Source organism: Oncorhynchus nerka, linkage group LG1, assembly GCF_034236695.1.
Source record: "Oncorhynchus nerka isolate Pitt River linkage group LG1, Oner_Uvic_2.0, whole genome shotgun sequence".
In the NCBI taxonomy this organism is placed as follows: Eukaryota; Metazoa; Chordata; class Actinopteri; order Salmoniformes; family Salmonidae; genus Oncorhynchus; species Oncorhynchus nerka.
Window position 1 is genome coordinate 9,959,961 of NC_088396.1, and position 22,006 is coordinate 9,981,966.

The following is a 22,006-nucleotide window of genomic DNA, read 5'->3' on the forward strand; positions in this document are numbered from 1 at the left end:
TACAATAGTGCATCTAAATCTTTTAAGGGGGGGGGGGTGAGAAGGATTACTTTATCCTATCCTAGGTATTCCTGAAAGAGGTGGGGTTTCAGGTGTCTCCGGAAGGTGGTGATTGACTCCGCTGTCCTGGCGTCGTGAGGGAGTTTGTTCCACCATTGGGGGGCCAGAGCAGCGAACAGTTTTGACTGGGCTGAGTCAAATCAAATTTTATTTGTCACATACACATGGTTAGCAGATGTTAATGCGAGTGTAGCGAAATGCTTGTGCTTCTAGTTCCGACAATGCAGTAATAACCAACAAGTAATCTAACTAACAATTCCTAAACTACTGTCTTATACACAGTGTAAAGGGATAAAGAATATGTACATAAGGATATATGAATGAGTGATGGTACAGAGCAGCATAGGCAAGATAGAGTAGATGGTATCGAGTACAGTATATACATATGAGATGAGTATGTAAACAAAGTGGCATAGTTAAAGTGGCTAGTGATATATGTATTACATAAGGATGCAGTCGATGATATAGAGTACAGTATATACGTATGCATATGAGATGAATAATGTAGGGTAAGTAACATTATATAAGGTAGCATTGTTTAAAGTGGCTAGTGATATATTTACATCATTTCCCATCAATTCCCATTATTAAAGTGGCTGGAGTTGAGTCAGTGTCAGTGTGTTGGCAGCAGCCACTCAATGTTAGTGGTGGCTGTTTAACAGTCTGATGGCCTTGAGATAGAAGCTGTTTTTCAGTCTCTCGGTCCCAGCTTTGATGCACCTGTACTGACCTCGCCTTCTGGATGATAGCGGGGTGAACAGGCAGTGGCTCGGGTGGTTGATGTCCTTGATGATCTTTATGGCCTTCCTGTAACATCGGGTGGTGTAGGTGTCCTGGAGGGCAGGTAGTTTGCCCCCGGTGATGCGTTGTGCAGACCTCACTACCCTCTGGAGAGCCTTACGGTTGGGGGCGGAGCAGTTGCCGTACCAGGCGGTGATACAGCCCGCCAGGATGCTCTCGATTGTGCATCTGTAGAAGTTTGTGAGTGCTTTTGGTGACAAGCCAAATTTCTTCAGCCTCCTGAGGTTGAAGAGGCGCTACTGCGCCTTCTTCACGATGCTGTCTGTGTGAGTTGGGCATCTCCGGCGCGGCCCACGCTTGGATTGCGTCCTACCTGACAGGTCGCTCCTACCAGGTGGCGTGGCGAGAATCCGTCTCCTCACCACGTGCTCTCACCACTGGTGTCCCCCAGGGCTCTGTTCTAGGCCCTCTCCTATTCTCGCTATACACCAAGTCACTTGGCTCTGTCATAACCTCACATGGTCTCTCCTATCATTGCTATGCAGACGACACACAATTAATCTTCTCCTTTCCCCCTTCTGACGACCAGGTGGCGAATCGCATCTCTGCATGTCTGGCAGACATATCAGTGTGGATGACGGATCATCACCTCAAGCTGAACCTCGGCAAGACGGAGCTGCTCTTCCTCCCGGGGAAGGACTGCCCGTTCCATGATCTCGCCATCACGGTTGACAACTCCATTGTGTCCTCGTCCCAGAGAGCTAAGAACCTTGGCGTGATCCTGGACAACACCCTGTCGTTCTCAAATAACATCAAGGCGGTGGCCCGTTCCTGTAGGTTCATGCTCTACAACATCCGCAGAGTACGACCCTGCCTCACACAGGAAGCGGCGCAGGTCCTAATCCAGGCACTTGTCATCTCCCGTCTGGATTACTGCAACTCGCTGTTGGCTGGGCTCCCTGCCTGTGCCATTAAACCCCTACAACTCATCCAGAACGCCGCAGCCCGTCTGGTGTTCAACCTTCCCAAGTTCTCTCACGTCACCCCGCTCCTCCGCTCTCTCCACTGGCTTCCAGTTGAAGCTCGCATCCGCTACAAGACCATGGTGCTTGCCTACGGAGCTGTGAGGGGAACGGCACCTCAGTACCTCCAGGCTCTGATCAGGCCCTACACCCAAACAAGGGCACTGCGTTCATCCACCTCTGGCCTGCTCGCCTCCCTACCACTGAGGAAGTACAGTTCCCGCTCAGCCCAGTCAAAACTGTTCGCTGCTCTGGCCCCCAATGGTGGAACAAACTCCTCACGACGCCAGGACAGCGGAGTCAATCACCACCTTCCGGAGACACCTGAAACCCCACCTCTTTAAGGAATACCTAGGATAGGATAAAGTAATCCTTCTCACCCCCCCCACCCTTAAAAGACCTAGATGCACTATTGTAAAGTGGCTGTTCCACTGGATGTCATAAGGTGAAAGCACCAATTTGTAAGTCGCTCTGGATAAGAGCGTCTGCTAAATGACTTAAATGTAAATGTAAATGTGGACCAATTCAGTTTGTCTGTGATGTGTACGCCGAGGAACTTAAAACTTGCTACCCTCTCCACTGCTGTTCCATCGATGTGGATAGGGGGGTGTTCCCTCTGCTGTTTCCTGAAGTCCACAATCATCTCCTTAGTTTTGTTGACGTTGAGTGTGAGGTTATTTTCCTGACACCACACTCCGAGGGCCCTCACCTCCTCCCTGTAGGCCGTCTCGTCGTTGTTGGTAATCAAGCCTACCACTGTTGTGTCGTCCGCAAACTTGATGATTGAGTTGGAGGCGTGCGTGGCCACGCAGTCGTGGGTGAACAGGGAGTACAGGAGAGGGCTCAGAACGCACCCTTGTGGGGCCCCAGTGTTGAGGATCAGCGGGGAGGAGATGTTGTTGCCTACCCTCACCACCTGGGGGCGGCCCGTCAGGAAGTCCAGTACCCAGTTGCACAGGGCGGGGTCGAGACCCAGGGTCTCGAGCTTGATGACGAGCTTGGAGGGTACTATGGTGTTGAATGCCGAGCTGTAGTCGATGAACAGCATTCTCACATAGGTATTCCTCTTGTCCAGATGGGTTAGGGCAGTGTGCAGTGTGGTTGAGATTGCATCGTCTGTGGACCTATTTGGGCGGTAAGCAAATTGGAGTGGGTCTAGGGTGTCAGGTAGGGTGGAGGTGATATGGTCCTTGACTAGTCTCTCAAAGCACTTCATGATGACGGAAGTGAGTGCTACAGGGCGGTAGTCGTTTAGCTCAGTTACCTTAGCTTTCTTGGGAACAGGAACAATGGTGGCCCTCTTGAAGCATGTGGGAACAGCAGACTGGTATAGGGATTGATTGAATATGTCCGTAAACACACCGGCCAGCTGGTCTGCGCATGCTCTGAGGGCGCGGCTGGGGATGCCGTCTGGGCCTGCAGCCTTGCGAGGGTTAACACGTTTAAATGTCTTACTCACCTCGGCTGCAGTGAAGGAGAGACCGCATGTTTTTGTTGCAGGCCGTGTCAGTGGCACTGTATTGTCCTCAAAGCGGGCAAAAAAGTTATTTAGTCTGCCTGGGAGCAAGACATCCTGGTCCGTGACTGGGCTGGATTTCTTCCTGTAGTCCGTGATTGACTGTAGACCCTGCCACATGCCTCTTGTGTCTGAGCCGTTGAATTGAGATTCTACTTTGTCTCTGTCCTGACGCTTAGCTTGTTTGATAGCCTTGCGGAGGGAATAGCTGCACTGTTTGTATTCGGTCATGTTACCAGACACCTTGCCCTGATTAAAAGCAGTGGTTCGCGCTTTCAGTTTCATGCGAATGCTGCCATCAATCCACGGTTTCTGGTTAGGGAATGTTTTAATCGTTGCTATGGGAACGACATCTTCAACGCACGTTCTAATGAACTCGCACACCGAATCAGCGTATTCGTCAATGTTGTTATCTGACGCAATACGAAACATATCCCAGTCCACGTGATGGAAGCAGTCTTGGAGTGTGGAGTCAGCTTGGTCGGACCAGCGTTGGACAGACCTCAGCATGGGAGCATCTTGTTTTAGTTTCTGTCTGTAGGCAGGGATCAACTAAATGGAGTCGTGGTCAGCTTTTCCGAAAGGGGGGCGGGGCAGGGCCTTATATGCGTCGCGGAAGTTAGAGTAACAATGATCCAAGGTTTTTCCACCCCTGGTTGCGCAATCGATATGCTGATCAAATTTAGGGAGTCTTGTTTTCAGATTAGCCTTGTTAAAATCCCCAGCTACAATGAATGCAGCCTCCGGATAAATGGTTTCCAGTTTGCAAAGAGTTAAATAAAGTTCGTTCAGAGCCATCGATGTGTCTGCTTGGGGGGGATATATACGGCTGTGATTATAATCGAAGAGAATTCTCTTGGTAGATAATGCGGTCTACATTTGATTGTGAGGAATTCTAAATCAGGTGAACAGAAGGATTTGAGTTCCTGTATGTTTCTTTCATCACACCATGTCTCGTTAGCCATAAGGCACACTTAACCAGCATGGCTACCACCACATTCTGCAGCGATACACCATCACATCTGGTTTGCACTTAGTGGGACTATCATTTGTTTTTCAACAGGACAATGGCCCAACACACCTCCAGGCTGTGTAAGGGATATTTGACCAAGAAGGAGAGTCATGAGTGCTGCATCAGATGACCTGGCCACCACAATCACCCAACCTCAACCCAATTGAGATGAGTTGGACCGCAGAGTGAAGGAAAAGCAACCAAAAAGTGCTCAGCATATGTGGGAACTCCTTCAAGACTGTTGGAAAAGCATTCTAGGTGAAGCTGGTTGAGAGAATGCCAAGAGTGTGCAAAGCTGTCATCAAGGCAAAGGGTGGCTACTTTGAAGAATCTAAAATATATTTTGATATATTTTTGGTTATTACACGATTTCATATGTGTTATTTCATAGTTGTGGATGTCTTCACTACTATTCTACAATGTAGAAAATAGTATATTAGCATCTCGAGTGGCGCAGTGGTAGCTGTGCAACTAGAGATTCTGATTTCAAGTCCAGACTGTGTCGCAGCAGGCCGCGACCGGGAGACCCATGGGCGAAGCATAATTGGCCCAGCGTCATCCCAGTTAGGGGAGGGTTTGGCCGGCAGGGATATCTTTGTCCCATCGCGCACTTGCGACTCCTGTGGAGGGCCGGGCGCAGTGCAAGCTGACACAGTCGCCAGGTGTTTCCTCCGACACATTGGTGAGGCTGGCTTCCAGGTGAAGCAGGCATTGTGTTGGGTTGTGTTTCGGAGGAGTTGCAGCAGTTGCAGTGATGAGACAAGACTGTAACTACCAATTGGATACCACGAAATTGTGGAGAAAAAGGGGTAAAATATATTTAAGAAAATTGTCAAAATAAAGAAAAATCCTTGAATGAGTAGGTGTCTAAACTTTTTTTTTTACTGTGTTTTTGGATTTTCAAACACCATATTTACAAAATAATTGCACTTGTAAGTTATTTGGTAGTAATATAAAACAACACATCAAGGACAACAATACAGCAAATCAAAGAGTGAGACAGAAATAACAAAAAAAACAAAGACAAAATAAAGATATTTTGATAGTTGTTACAAGTCCACTAACACAGATAATACAGTCCTCCTTATCATCCGAGATTCCGTGTATACACATACCAGGCCTCTTACGTCACCGATATATAAATATACATCACTCTGGAACTGCAGGGAAATCGTTTAACATAAGAAAAGAAGGGAGCCCACAATGCATAGAATTTGTCTATAGACCCATTGAGGGGGTGTTACATTTTTCCCAACTTTATGCAATTCAAAATGGATCTAATACAGAGAGCATGAGAAGGGAGTGCAAAGGATTTCCATCTAAGTCAAATGAATCGTCTCGCTAACAAAGTGACAAAGGAAATTACATCCTTATTCATTTTGGCCAGTTGTATTGTGGGAAAGGAAACCCCAAGTAATGCAATAAAAGGGTCTGGTTCGATCTGTGTGCAGCTTAATTCTGAGAGTGCGTTAAAGAGATCTTTCCAGAAACCAACAAGAGATGGGCAACATCAAATTATGTGTACGTGATTAGCAGGAGACTGGTTACATCATACACAATTAGGGTTCACATCCATTGTACATTTTGAATAATCTCGCTTTGGTCCAGTGAGCCCTATGAATGAGTTTGCATTGAATGAGATCGTGCCGAGCGCAAATAGAAGAGGTATGTACCCTTTTGAGTGCCCCTTCCCATAGCTCATCAGATATTTCCTCACCCAGTTCCTCCTCCCATGAGGATTTAATATTGTATGAGTAGGTGGTTTGTAGTGAGCAAATTTGGCTATTGATTATTGACAAGATGCCTTTCAGAGTAGGAAGTGGGATAAGAAATGTGTCAAACTGTGTTTCACCAGGAAGGGTGGGGAATCGGGGATCTATGCTGTGGACGTAACTCCTGATTTGTAAGAACCTAAATAAATTATGTCTGGGGAGACCAGATTTAGCTAATAATTATTGTTCAAACGTGTCGATCGTTGCAAAAGGAAGCAATCTGATTAGTGTTATTAGTCCTGACAGAGGCTTGAGGGGATGAGTACAGAAGTCTTATCCAAGTAATGAATTTATTTAGTGTAAAAAAGTATTTCCATTCCAAATGCTTTCCCCACATCCAGGGATAGAATGGCTTCAGAGGCATTGGTGACAGAGGGATTACATATAATATTAAATAATTGAAGAATGAGTGTCTATTTTGAATAAATCTTGTTGATCCGGAGAGATAATTGATGGGAGGACTGTTTCCAGAAGTTTGGCTAGAATTTTATAGTCGACATTTAGCAGACTAATTGGACGGTATGATACACTGTCGGGTCTTAGACAAGTCCCCAATTGGGTTTTATTTTTTTATTAAAAAAAGCCTAGGCCCTGGGCTTCTCCTGGATTGAAGGTATTTGACAGCCTTAGACAATTCTTCAACAGTGATCAGCTGCTCTAATTTTTTAACCAAATCCCGGCTGACAGAAGGCACAGCAAGTCAGTGGAAGAAATCATTGACGTACAGTTGAGTGGTTAAAACTTTTTCGGGATCGGTGTCCCTTCCACGGGACGGTTGAGCTAACGTAGGCTAATGCGATTAGCATGAGGCTGTAAGTAACAAGAACATTTCCCAGGACATAGACATACAGTTGAAGTTGGAAGTTTACATACACCTTGGACAAATGCATTTAAACTCAGTTATTCACAATTCCTGACATTTAATCCTCGTAACAATTCCCTGTCTTTGGTCAGTTAGGATCTCCACTTTATTTAATATGTCAAATGTCAGAATAATAGTAGAGAGAATAGTTTATTTCAGCTTTTATTTATTTTACATTCCCAGTGGGTCAGAAGTTTACATACACTCAATTAGTATTTAGAAGCATTGCCTTTAAATTGTTTAACTTGGGACAAATGGGTGAATTTGGTCCATTCCTCCTGACAGAGCTGGTGTAACTGAGTCAGGTTTGTAGGCCTCCTTGCTCGCACACACTTTTTCAGTTCTGCCCACAAATTTTCTATAGAATTGAGGTCAGGGCTTTGTGATGGCCACTCCAATACCTAGACTTTGTTGTCCTTAAGCCATTTTGACACAACTTTGGAAGTATGCTTGGGATCTTTGTCCATTTGGAAGACCCATTTGCGACCAAGCTTTAACTTCCTGACTGAAAAGATGTTGAGATGTTGCTTCAATATATCCACATAATTTTCCTGCCTCATGAAGCCATCTATTTTGTTGAAGTGCAGTAGTCCCTCCTGCAGCAAAGCACCCCCACAACATGATGCTGCCACCCCCGTGCTTCACGATTGGGATGGTGTTCTTTGGCTTTCAAGCATCCCCCTTTTTCCTCCAAACACAACGATGGTCATTATGGCCAAACAGTTCTATTTTTGTTTCATCAGACCAGAAACGATGATCTGTACTGTGCAGTTCCAAACCGTAGTCTGGCTTTTTATGGCGGTTTTGGAGCAGTGGCTTCTTGTTCTGAGATTGATTTGCACTTTTCGCACCAAAGTACGTTCATCTCTAGGAGACAGAACGCGTCTCATTCCTGAGCGGTATGACGGCTGCGTGGTCCCATGGTGTTTATACTTGCGTACTATTGTTTGTACATATGAACGTTGTACCTTCAGGCGTTTGGAAATTGCTCCCAAGGATGAAGCAGACTTGGAGGTCTACAATTTTTTTCTGAGGTCTTGGCTGATTTCTTTTCATTTTCCCATGATGTCAAGCAAAGAGGCACTGAGTTTGAAGGCAGGCCTTGAAATACATCCACAGGTACACCTCCAATTGACTCAAATGATGTCAATAAGCCTATCAGAAGCCACAACATAATTTTCTGACATTTTCTAAGCTGTTTAAAGGCACATTCAACTTCGTATATGTAAACTTCTGACCCACTGGAATTGTGAAAAGAAATGCACCCTGATGACAAATGGTCGAGGGGGTTCTCCATCCTGGGGTCGGCTACACAGGGTGCGGTGGGCCCAGTCTAGCTGCAGCTTCTCCTGCAGGCCGAGCAGCTTCTGAAGCAGCTGGGCCATGAACTCCGTCGGTCTTGGGCCCTCCACTCCCTCTGGTATTCCCAGAAGATGAATGTTGTTCCTCCGCATTCTACTTTTCATATCTTCGCATCTATTGTCGAGGTATATCACCCTAGTTATTAATGAGCCAACGTTAGCCTCTAGCTCGCTAATGCGAGTGCTGTGGTCGGTAGCACCAAGCTCCAGCTCCGATAAGGCTGCTACGTGTGTCGAGCTTATTCTGTATACTCTCTATAGATTTTTTAAGATCAACTTCTTTTTAAGCTCGTCTTTGACTCTCCACCAAAAATATCAGTTTTGAGGGTGCCCATCACGGATTGTAGCAGCTCTACAGTCAGTGTTCCCGTGGGTCAGTGTTCCTTCTCCTGATTTAGCGTCTGAATCCACGGCTGAATCAGGAGAGGGCACGGGCCTGCTGCGGCCTGCTCTTTCAGACTCCGTTTTTGGCTGGGTAGAAAGCATTACAACATTTCTCAGACTTGATCTGAATTGTTTAGAGGTCTCTTCAGACACCTGACCAAACAGAAATACATACAATTTTTCAAGGTTAAATATATACATTTGGTCACTAACTAGGGAAATGCGTTCTACATCCTTAGCTTCCAACAGCACCCCCCGCGTGTCCAAACTTTTGACTGGTACTGTACCTGCAATAGGCTACTTTATTATAAAGGATCCCCCCCCCCCCCCCGGTTGCTTCCCCTAAAACTGAGACGGTAGTTAAATCTCCGCAGATTTACTTACCGTATCGACTCCAGCCAATAACAGCTCAGCGACGCTGCCGTACACCTCCTTATTGGTCATCTTTGTATTGGAGAGGAGGTACGTTAAGTATTCTCCCTCAACTTCCTGGTTTGTGTCCACTCGCTTCTGAATTGCCTCCATCTTCATCTCAATAAACTTCACAGCTGAAAAAGAAAATCATTATCCATCTGTACTAATAGGTAATCAAATGAATTCCAATATCAACAATGCACACTCCATTCCAGTGCTCTTAAATCCTTGAGATGTGCAGAAGTGCACAGAATGTCTTATGCTGAAGAATTCACAGAATTTGAAGATGCCCTCCCAGCCAGCGATGTAGCGCCCATAGAATGGCAGGATGTTGCGGCTCCACTTGGGCAGCATGGCCACCGGCAAGCTGTAGGAGAACATCTGAGCGATGGAATCGATGAAGTGCTGCGTCTCCACCGGGATCTCTTCCTCCAGACAGCCGATCCGAGTCTCAAACAGGATGGAAGAGATTCCTGAAGAACAGAGATTTAAAGTTTAAGATAAACTTTTGTCTGCACGTGAATGGTGAAGCCATAGACTTATGGAGCACAGACACCATCACTGCTGATACTGTACATATGATGCAAAGGGACAGATTAACAGCAAAGTCATCACTATCATTTGCTCAGCTCAGCAGCACGGAGAGAGAGTAAACACAGCTTTAACTACCTGTTGAAAACATTTTGACCCAGAGGGACAATTAGATGTCTCTGACCCAGTTCTCCAATCACAGCTGCAGTGCAGGTGAGGCCAGCAGAACTCCACATCAGGCTGGTCAGAGGTTCTAAACAACTCTCCATGACACCAAACTCTTTTTGTATGTCCACATATAGGAGCCTGAGGGAGTGCTCTGCTCACCTCATCCAGAGTGAAGATTCTATAGGAGATCAGAATCTTGCTCGCTAGCCTGGTCAGGTTGTGGAACATAATGCCCAGTGCTGGCTGCATGATGAGGTCCACGTTCATTGGCGTCAGATCCCTCAATTGCACTAGTGTTCAGGTCAGTCATGTCCACAAACTCCTGCAGGGAGGGGATGTCGTGGTAAGCTGTAGGGCGAAGCCTGGTGTCATGACGTTGCCCTCTTTGAGTACAGCGAGCACCCTCCCCCGCTCTCTGCTTCTACAACCAGACTGCTGTGGTCAGAGGTCCTAAATTCCTAAGAAGACCTCATGGACACACAGTTATAGAGTAGTTTTTCATGGAGAAAGGAAATCCTTCCACCACACAGAACTTGAGGTATGAACAAATTTCATGTTCCAGAGAAAGTGTAAAAGATCGGTGAAGAATCCAGCTACGAACTGGTCCGTTTGGCACAACTTGGGAAGCTCAAGAGAGACGGTGTGGCCACATTACCATAACGCTGTTTATATAATAGCTAAATGGACCCAGTCCCTTAAATGTAAAGTCTACAATACAATAGTGGTGACTTTATTAACAAATAAATCCAGCCGCTCGAGATTCATCAAGCAACTCTGAAGTGATGTTTGTGATGTGTAAATTACTCAAGGAAAGTCTCCACAGCAACGTGACAGGACTTGAGTGTTATAAAACATACTGAGCTCAGGTGCGCATGTTAACAGTCATGTCTGTTAGAGTCTTCAAAGAATGGATCAATGTGACGTTAACAGTGCCCTACCCTTAAAGTTGTATTACCTTTATACCCTGGCAGTTTCTCAATGCAGATGTGTAGTTGTACCTACATTTAGGAAGCTTTAAGACCATTTTTGTAATTGACGGTTTGAGTACTGTTTTACAAATGGATTCAGATTCATTTTCTCTGTCAAAGGAAAATGATATATTCTGCTGATTCCAGACTACAAAAGCTCTATTTATAGGTTATCAATATTGGACAAAATGAGATATATACAATATAATTTCAAAGTATTGGAATGCTCCTTTTGCTATATGACGTGCATTAGGAACAGTAAACATTACCTCTTGAAGATGATGGAAATAAGGTAGCTGAAGAATGACTGAGCATTAGTCATTGACAACCCTGAGCACAAAGTCCAGGGTTGTCAATGACTAACATATTGACTATGCTACATAGCAAATCAGAAATATCCCGTATACAGCTGATGATTGTGAGTTTCTTATAAAAAGGGATCCCACCCAATGCATCTCACTTCCTCCTAGCCTCTGTCTACTTCGGAGGTAGTGATAAGCATTGTCTGTTCATCTGACATACCAAGATGCCAGACACTATGTAAAGCATAATTTTCCATATCATTACAAAACAACACCTTAAACCATGACTGGAGAGACTTCACAAATACAGCAAAGAGCTGCTGTTTTTAGGAGTAAGTTCATATTTAAAGTTGTTATTCAGCACGGTCAACACTTTTTTTAACACTTAAAAACCATTGAATGTGCGTTCTCCCTACTTCCACTCCCGCTACAACCAGCACAGCAGATGCAATGAAGGGGTACAGCAGTGTTTCGATAAGCTTGCGTTGTTATTATTTAAGTAACGTTTAAAACCAAATCTGAGCTGTAGATCTAGGCTTGCATTTTGACTCAGAAAGTGATCTTGACTCAGAAAAGGTTGGTGACCGCAGCTTTACAGCATCCAGGTATGAGGCATTAGGATGCAGCTGTAATGCATAGCAAGACTAGCATGTATGACCCCGTTATAATGTCGTATAATCATCTCATAATGAGCCGGACTAAATAACAGCCAGTTTGAGACCGTTGAAAATGTTAAGCAACGAGATAGCCCACATGACATTAAAAGCCTTGTTATTATAAGACATTTCAAAGCCTAGTAATGCTTATAACAAGTTAGAATTATATTATAATTATACCTGGATGCTTTAAAGATCCAGTCAAACCTGCGACTTGACCCAACTTGATCAAATCATTGAACTTAAAATGAACTGTAGATATAGTGAAGAGTGAAAGAATCGCCGTCCCAACCCATAGGCAGAATTTCCCACGTACCCTCCAGAGAGAATCGGTAGAGCTCATTGGACAGGTTGTTCACCCGGTCTCCCGTGGGGCTGGTCCGGCGTAGGTGGTAGATCCTCTTGATCAGGTCGCTGACCACCTCGTTGACCACGTCTCCGTACTGCACCGAGTCTTTAGGGTGCAGCATGCGCTTGTTCAGCACAGTCCTCAGATTGTACCACTTCACCCCTTCCCTGTCAGGAAACATATACTGTATCAGGAAACATGCATGACACATTCACAACAATAACATTGATGATGCATTAATTAATTGGTACATGTTGGAATTTAGGTAACTTCATATTGAATTCAAGCAGGATAAGATGGGATAAAGCTTTCACTTCAGCTTCTGTGTAAATTGCATACAGTATGTAACAATAGTGTATTACTACTCTTACGTAACCGGCTCATTTAAATGGATGTACTGTTTGTGAGCATCCGGTTTGATTAACGTGACTGGACCTTGACCTACAAAGCCACGCAGGGTGTTGTGCTGGTCTTGCAGCACTTGGAGTTCACGGAACACAAAACTAAGGAAATAAATCAGAATGACTGCACTGCTTTTCGATTTGAAGTAGATGTGTTGATATACATAGGAAATCTCACAAAGCTAGATGGCTGCTAAGTAAAAACACATGTAATCTCATACAGTTTGATGGTTCTAAAAGGACACTCCCAGTGCAAGCTGTGCTGTGTTAGTCCATAGTTCACGTTTCCTGCCTTGCACACACGCATGGTCTATAGAAATGTGTAATGACAGCCTTTTTTCAATCACTGGATCTGTAGCATTTTCTTTCATGACAGAGCACTAGTGTATCAATGGCATCACTGCAGTGATGTGTAGTCAAGGTAGGCAGGGTAGACAGTGCTTACCCTGTGATATATATATATATATTGCCTTCAGAAAGTATTTACATCCCTTGATTTATTCCATTTATTTGTTGTGTTACAGTGTGGAATTAAAATGGATTCATTCATCATTTTGTGTCAACAATCAACACAAAATAAAAATATTTACAAAATGTTAGAATTGATGAAAATAAAACACTTATTTATCTTCCTTACATAAGTATTCATCGCCCTGAGTCAATACATGTTAGAATCACCAGTCTTTCTGGATAATTCTAAGAGTTTTGCACACCTGGATTGTACAATGTTAAAATTCTTCAAGCTCTGTCAAGTTGGTTGTTGACCATTGCTAGACAGCCATTTTCAAGTCTTATCATAGATTTTCAAGCCAATTGAAGTAAAATAAATGTAACTAGGCCACTCAGGAACATTCAATGTCGTCTTGGTAAGCAACTCCAGTGTATAGTTGGCCTTGTGTTTTAGGTTATTGTCCTGCTGAAAGGTGAATTTGTCTCCCAGGGTCTGTTGGAAAGCAGACAGAACACGGTTTTCCTCTAGGATTTTGCCTGTGCTTAGCTCTATTTCGTTTCTTGTTTTCGTTTTTTTTAAACTCCTTAACGATGACAAGCATACCCATAACATGATGCAGCCACCACCACGCTTGAAAATATGAAGAGTTGTACTCAGTAATGTGTTGTGTTAGATTTGCCCCAAACATAACGCTTTGTACTCAGGACAAAGTTCATTTTGGGCAGTTTTACTTTAGTGCCTTATTGCAAACAGGATGCATGTTTTGGAATATTCTTATTCTGTTCAGGCTTCCTGCTTTTTACTCTGTCATTTAAGTTAGTATTGTGGAGTAACTACAATGTTGTTGATCCATCCTCAATTTTCTAATATCACAGCCATTATAACTCTAAATGTATTAAAGTCTCCATTGGCTTCATTGTGATATCCCTGAGCGGATTCCTTCCTCTCCAGCAACTGAGTTAGGAATGACGCCTGCATCTTTGTAGTGACTTGGTGTATTGATACACCATCCAAAGTGTAATGAATAACTTCACCATGCTCAAAGTGATAATCAATGTCTGCTTTTTATAATTTTTACCCATCTACCAATAGGTGCCCTTCTTTGAGAGTATTTGAAATTCACTGAGGGACCTTGTGTGGGGTGCAAATCATGTTAAACCCTCTCACATTCTGAAATGGCATCAGTGTGCTTTAGGAGTATGTAGACACCTCTGAGCGGCTGGATTTAGGGCTGTGCAGACAACACAGCACATGTGGACAGGCTGTGTGAAGGTAAAGCTTCCGAAAGGCTGGCTTAGGAACGGCACAGGGGAGTTGAACAGATGTAGCCGTTGTCAGTGTGTATGTGTTGCGCTCTTTCTCCAAGTTGTTACAGATGCACTGAGAAAGTTATAGATACACAAATATCATACCCCCAAGACATGCTAACCTCTCACCATTGAAATAACAGGGGAGGTTAGCATTTTGGGGGGATACGATATTTATGCCTATGTAACTTTCACTCATTATTATTTCCGAGTCATTCAGGGATATACTGTAAGCATGGTAGGATCCATATTAATGTAGAAGTGTTTAGAAAACATTATATTCTTATTTACAATAAAACTGACCCAAAATGTCACAATACATGATTTACCATTGAGTTTGAGTTAATTTTGTTTTTACAGGGACAGTGCACATTAATCAACGTTTCAGTAAAAGTGCCGGTTTTAGCCAGCCGGCTCATTTTCAACCGCAGTCCCTGGGCAGGTTATTAAAAACAATTACAATAAAGACAATCATTGAGCAGTGAGCACACGCAGAGCAACATAGGACAAGCAAGACGTAGCATACAGACAGAGCAACCTAGAACAAAAAGCAGCAAGACAAAATTCATAAAAGCAACAGAGTGTTTCCACACCTCACAAGCTACAGACAACATGGAAAGCGGCAATAAACCACTAGGGATTATATTCACAAATCTGACTGACCTTTAGCCATGTCTTCATGCATTTTGTGAAAGTTTGATATGTGGTGCAGTTGTGTGTGTCTGATGGCAGTGTATTCCAGACATGGGAAGCTTTCACAGAGAAAGTGGATTTACTAAAGGTGCTTTTCTTTAAGGGAACTATACAGTCACCTCTCATGGCAGACCTTGTGGATCTGCTGCCATAGGTTTGGGTTTTCTGTTTAACAAAAATACTGAGTGGAGGGGGAGCCAGGCCATTTACGATCTTGAAAACAAGACATGCGTCGGTGTATTGCACAAGATTTTCCCAACTCAGGAGCTCATGCTTTCTGAGGATGTAACAGTGATTATGGCTATTGGGCTTCCTATCAAGCACTTTGAGAGCCTGTTTGTAGACAGACTGAATGGGTCTTAATGTTGTACAGCAAGCTTGGGCCCAGCTAGTAAAGCAGTATGTTAAGTGGGGGAGTATCATAGATTTGAAGTACAGTTTTGCTACCTCTGTAGTCAAACAATTTCATATAAATAGGAAATTAGCTAGGTTGAATTTGGTTATTTGAATTACCTTTTTCACATGCTTTTTAAAAGTGGAAGGAATCAAGTATGATGCCAAGGTACTTAAAATCAGATACCACCTGGAGCTTCTCCCCTGACACATAGACATCTGGCTCAGTAACATCTATTGCCCTCTTTGTGAAGAACATGCAAACAGTTTTTTTCACATTGAGATGCAAACACGAGTCACTGAGACACTTTGTAACCTGGACCATTACAGTATTGGACCATTACAGTATTGGAACCATTACAGACCATTACAGTTCTTGTGCAGCTTGTTGTTTGCTCTTTGCATGCACATATCAGTGTATCATCTGCATAAATTTGAACTTCAGACCGAACTACAAACAGAAGGCAGATCATTAATGTACAGGCTGAACAGGAGGGGCCCCAGTATTGACCCTTAGGGCACGCCCACATCATAGCTAAGAGTGGGCGACAGCTCATTGCTCACTCTGACACACTGAGTTCTGCCTTCAAGGTATGATTTCATTCATTTCTATTGGGCGTAAAATAATCAGCAAATGAATCCAACAAATGTCTAGAGTCACAAGCTTGATGTAGTTATTGCGTGCTATGAATATGGGACCAAATAAATAAACTTTTTACTACTTTAATGCACATACACTACCGTTCAAAAGTTTGGGGTCACTTAGAAATGTCCTTGTTTTTTTAAATAAAAGCACCTTTTTTGTCCATTAAAATAACATCAAATTATTCAGGAAAACACTGTAGACATTGTTAATGTTGTAAATGACTATTGTAGCTAGATTCTTTAGACTTGTTGAGTATCTGGAGCTTCAGCATTTGTGGGTTCGATTATAGGCTCAAAATGGCCAGAAACAAAGGACTTTCTTCTGAAACTCGTCAAGTCTATTCTTGTTCTGAGAAATGAAGGCTATTCCATGCGAGAAATTGGCAAGAAACTGAAGATCTCGTACAACGCTGTGTACTACTCCCTTCACAGAACAGCGCAAACTGGCTCTAATCAGAATACAAAGAGGAGTGGGAGGCCCCAGTGCACAACTGAGCAAGAGGACAAGTACATTAGAGTGTCTAGTTTGAGAAACAGATGCCTCACAAGTAATCAACTGGCAGCCTCATTAAATAGTACCCGCAAAACATCAGGGATGCTGGCCTTCTAGGCAGAGTTGCTCTGTCCAGTGTCTGTGTTCTTTGGCCCATCTTGATCTTTTTTTAAATTTTTATTATTGGCCAGTCTGAGATATGGCTTTTTCTTTGCAACTCTGCGTAGAAGGCCAGCATCCCGGAGTCGCCTCTTCACTGTTAACGTTGAGACTGGTGTTTAGAGGGTCTTCTAGGCAGAAAAAAAAAATACCTGACAAATGTACACTATTGTACCTCAAACAATAACAGGCAACCACCGTCTCCCTCACTGCTAGCTGTCGGGCAGGCGAACAGTGAGTACTGGAATGTCCACTAGTCTGCAACGTCATTACCAAATAACACTTTTACTAAGCTAACATATGCAATTGTTTTACGATGTTCGAATGGATCATTTAGCCATTTGATTTAGAGTTTTAGGACACCTTTAGGTATAAAAAAATGGCCTTTACTACTAACCAATGGAAACACATTGAATAACAGGTTCATAAATGGCAAAACAGGCCGTCAAAAAATAAATCATAAAGACTAAGGTTTTAAGTGTCTGTCCTATATCTAGGAGATAACAAAGCTCAGGAATTTCCTTTTTTGTTAGCACAAAACTACCTCTGTACTGCCTTTCATTCCTTTGTATGGATTGCCTTCAGACCTTCAGAGTACAACGGAGGACAGCATCATGTTTGTGAGTGTCACCGGTCTATAGAGTGGTCATACGTTTGTAGGCCGTTCGAATGCTGCAAACCTTTTTATGAGAAGACATTTTCGGGATGTCTCGTGGTCTGAAAAACACTGCTGTAGCTCGGCCACCTTCCACCACAGGTGTGGAAGGCCACCACAGGTGTGGAAGGCCACCACAGGCAAATGCGGTGGATTTAGACACAGCCCATGCAAAAAATACAGTAACTCTAGCTTGCTTCTGACAGATGTTTATGGGGATTTGTTTATTATGTTACTTACATTGACGGACAGGTGAGTCAATAGAGGATTTTAATAGCCTATGTCACTCTGGTTGTTGGAGCTTCATCAAGGTTTGTCAGTAAATCTGGCTTTCATAAGAGCCCGTGCTTACCCAGCCACCGACCTCACCGCATCACTGAGTGTGATCATAAGACATACTATATATGTACAGTATATTCTAACGTGACTGCTTTCCCCTTGCCACTGCTATATCCCTCTTTTATGTGATCTCATCACTTCCCACCAACAGATGGCATCCCTGGGCCTTACTCAGTGAAGGGGCCGTAACCAATGCCCCTCAGGTCCCGGTAGTCTGTCCAGAGGGACATGTCTCCTCGGCTGGGGAACCTCTCATCCTTCCTAAGCAGCTCCTCCAGTAGCTCCACACTGTTGAGAGCAACGGAGTTAATGCTGCCTACGCCTATTTTGTACATGGGGCCGTACAGCTGCTTCTCATACACCTAGCACACAGAGGGAAAGTGAGAGAGAGAGAGCGACGAGCTGGGTTACATATAGTATAGGCCTACTTTGTTGTGCACACATCTACTATTCAATCTTTTCCACATTGTTATGTAACTGAAAAGCTGGATTGATATTAGTAAATGGGGTCAACAAATCTTTCAACATGCATTCTGGTACAATAAATGTAAACCGCTGTACTTTGGTAATCCCTGCTGTGTCAATGGGGATTGTATTTCCAGGGCAAGACAGCTCTTGGAGAAGGTAAACAACACTGCACGTCAGCAGAGACTGCCTGTTTTCCTTAAGTTGCACTCCTCTGCGGGTTATTACGGGAACAAATATAATATATATATACTGCTCAAAAAAAATAAAGGGAACACTAAAATAACACATCCTAGATCTGAATGAATGAAATATTCTTATTAAATACTTTTTTCTTTACATAGTTGAATGTGCTGACAACAAAATCACACAAAAATTATCAATGGAAATCAAATGTATCAACCCATGGAAGTCTGGATTTGGAGTCACACAAAATTAAAGTGGAAAACCACACTACAGGCTGATCCAACTTTGATGTAATGCCCTTAAAACAAGTCAAAATGAGGCTCAGTAGTGTGTGTGGCCTCCACATGCCTGTATGACCTCCCTACAATGCCTGGGCATGCTCCTGATGAGGTGGCGGATGGTCTCCTAAGGGATCTCCTCCCAGACCTGGACTAAAGCATCCGCCAACTCCTGAACAGTCTGTGGTGCAATGTGGTGTTGGTGGATGGAGCGAGACATGATGTCCCAGATGTGCTCAATTGGATTCAGGTCTGGGGAACGGGCGGGCCAGTCCATAGCATCAATGCCTTCCTCTTGCAGGAACTGCTGACACACTCCAGCCACATGAGGTCTAGCATTGTCTTGCATTAGGAGGAACCCAGGGCCAACCACACCAGCATATGGTCTCACAAGGGGTCTGAGGATCTCATTTCGGTACCTAATGGCAGTCAGGCTACCTCTGGCGAGCACATGGAGGGCTGAGCGGCCCCCCAAAGAAATGCCACCCCACACCATGACTGACCCACTGCCAAACCGGTCATGCTGGAGGATGTTGCAGGCAGCAGAACGTTCTCCACGGCGTCTCCAGACTGTCACGTCTGTCACATGTGCTCAGTCTGAACCATCTGTGAAGAGCACAGGGCGCCAGTGGCGAATTTTCCAATCTTGGTGTTCTCTGGCAAATGCCAAACGTCCTGCACGGTGTTGGGCTGTAAAGCACAACCCCCACCTGTGGACGTTGGGCCCTCATACCACCCTCATGGAGTCTGTTTCTGACCGTTTGAGCAGACACATGCACATTTGTGACCTGCTGGAGGTCATTTTGCAGGGCTCTGGCAGTGCTCCTCCTGCTCCTCCTTGCACAAAGGTGGAGGTAGCGGTCCTGCTGCTGGGTTGTTGCCCTCCTACGGCCTCCTTCACGTCTCCTGATGTACTGGCCTGTCTTCTGGTAGCGCCTCCATGCTCTGGACACTACGCTGACAGACACAGCAAACCTTCTTGCCACAGCTCGCATTGATGTTCCATCCTGGATGAGCTGCACTACCTGAGCCACTTGTGTGGGTTGTAGACGCCATCTCATGCTACCACTAGAGTGAAAGCACCGCCAGCATTCAAAAGTGACCAAAACATCAGCCAGGAAGCATAGGAACTGAGAAGTGGTCTGTGGTCACCACCTGCAGAACCACTCTTTTATTGGGGGTGTCTTGCTAATTGCCTATAATTTCCACCTGTTGTCTATTCCATTTGCACAACAGCATGTGACATTTATTGTCAATCAGTGTTGCTTCCTAAGTGGACAGTTTGATTTCACAGAAGTGTGATTGACTTGGAGTTACATTGTGTTGTTTAAGTGTTCCCTTTATTTTTTTGAGCAGTATATATACACACACACACACACACACACACACACACACACACACACACACACACACACACACACACACACACAACACACACACACACACACACACACACACACACACACACACACACTCTCCTTTATTTAACCAGGTAGGCCAGTTGAGAACAAGTTCTCATTTACAACCTGGCCAAGAAAGCAAAGCAGTGAGGCAGGATGAGGGAGGTAACGTAAACTCATCCCATTCTGTACAAATGTGCGCAACCGCAACATTCAAACGAGGCTACAAAGAAAACTGGGACTGTAGCGACTGTGTTAACTTCAAAATCGGGGGTGTGAACTAGGTTTCTACTCAAGCGTGGATCGACATGGTAATGGCTCTAAAGTATTGGGGAAAAGTTGAAAAAAACGGACCCTCTGTTACATTCAAATTTGACACAAACCTTCAAATAGGTATGTAATGACACATTATATAAACTCTTTATAGTGTTTTATTTACATTTTAGAGGCGATAAGGTGATAAGTTGGACAGATCGAGTGAAAAAAAGCCATTTTCCCACAACATCTCTCCGTCTCACTATCACGCATTAGTTTCGCTTCCTCACCCGCCATTTTTAAAAAGACCCGACGGGGCTCATTGCCTGCTTGAATTATGCAGAAACGGGCAGTTTAAGTCATGTAATTAATTGAGGTTCCAGTTATAAGGTAAAAAAAAAAATAGCAGATCCGTACCACGTTGGGTGAGGCGGGTTGGAGGAAGGTATATTTAATTCGAAAAATGGAAAGAGATTGAAATGTATATAGAAAAAAAGCTGAATATTTACAAGGGACAAAAATAAACATGTCTTGGGTTAAATCCACGGTCTCTGTGGGTCAGCTGTGGCTAAACACAAAAGCTCACCCTGGCTGACACGGATCTCATGTTTCAATTTGTTAGTAAATATCAGAAACACACAGTAAGATATTGGAAACTTACAGGACCCAAAACATAGAGAGGGGTAAATATTTGCAGCAAGCCACCTTGAGTACCAAAGAAAACATAGAGAGCCCGCTTAGAATACACACATTTCCTTTTTCCTGTACCTGTAGCTCATGTAGACGCTTGTAGTAGCCTTGGACATACAATCTGTACAACATCTCCCTGGTTTTAATCCTGGGGAGGTCATCCTCGGTCCGAATCTTATCCTGGGAGGTGGACGGTTGGGCGACTGAGGGAGAAGGGGTGCCTCCTGCAGCCCTGGTGTAGACCAGAGACAGGGCAGTAGGGAACGGCAGGAGCCAGCGGCCGCTCCTCTGCACCATACTCTGGGCCAGACAGACTACCATGATGGGAGCAGTACAAGGAATATCTAAAAACACAGGGCTTCTGTTTCACCAGTGAGACTGGGGAGGGGCCATATCCCTGGGATCCTAAGGAGGTTAACCCTTCAGCTCCAACACTGGAGAAGAGGAATAGAAGGAATGTCCCCTTGTTGAAGAGAAGCCCTACAGAAAGTAATGCTTACTTGGAACAGAGAAATAACAGAAGGCCACTGTCACTGTCTCTGTGTTGAGAAATTAAAAATCTCAGATAAAAAAACGGCTGTGGGCAGTGTTGGGGAGTAGTGAACGACATGTAGTTCAACTAGGACTTTAACTACATTTTGCAGTAGCTTTGTGGTAGTTGAACTAAATTCAAAGCTTGGTAGTGTTTGAGTTGTTAATGACTTTTTTTTGCCAATGTAGCTGTCTAGTTAACTACTGGAACTACACACTACTTTCTTTGCAAAAACTAAAATAAATAATTAATACCCTTATTCCACATTTTGTTGTGTTACAGCCTAAATTCTAAATTGATTAAATATATTTATCTCATCCATCTACACACAATACCCCATAATGACAAAGTGAAAACGTGTTTTTAGAAATGTTTCCTAATTTATTGAAAATGAAATACAGTATCTCACTTACATAAGTATTCTCACCCCTGAGTCGATACTTTGTAGAAGAAACGTTGGCAGCGATTAAAGCTTTCCACACCTGGATTGTGCAACATGTTCCTATTATTATTTTCAAAATTCTTCAAGCTCTGTCAAATTGTTTG

The 22,006-nt window shown here is 43.9% G+C and overlaps 1 protein-coding gene across 2 annotated transcripts in view; it reads right to left on the minus strand.

Moving 5' to 3' along the window:
- The window catches only part of LOC115136440 (sterol 26-hydroxylase, mitochondrial), a 32,009-nt gene extending 10,738 nt beyond the window's left edge, over window positions 1-21,271 (minus strand). For both annotated transcript variants that reach the window (XM_029672052.2, XM_029672105.2), the window contains exons 1-5: window positions 21,007-21,271; window positions 17,826-18,016; window positions 12,086-12,285; window positions 9,420-9,617; window positions 9,115-9,278 (exon numbers count right to left, since the gene is read on the minus strand). In XM_029672052.2, coding sequence (XP_029527912.1) covers window positions 9,115-9,278; window positions 9,420-9,617; window positions 12,086-12,285; window positions 17,826-18,016; window positions 21,007-21,249 — 996 coding nt within the window. In that variant the 5' untranslated portion in view covers window positions 21,250-21,271. The remainder of the gene's footprint in view (window positions 1-9,114; window positions 9,279-9,419; window positions 9,618-12,085; window positions 12,286-17,825; window positions 18,017-21,006) is intronic.
- Between the last annotated feature and the right edge of the window lie 735 nt (window positions 21,272-22,006).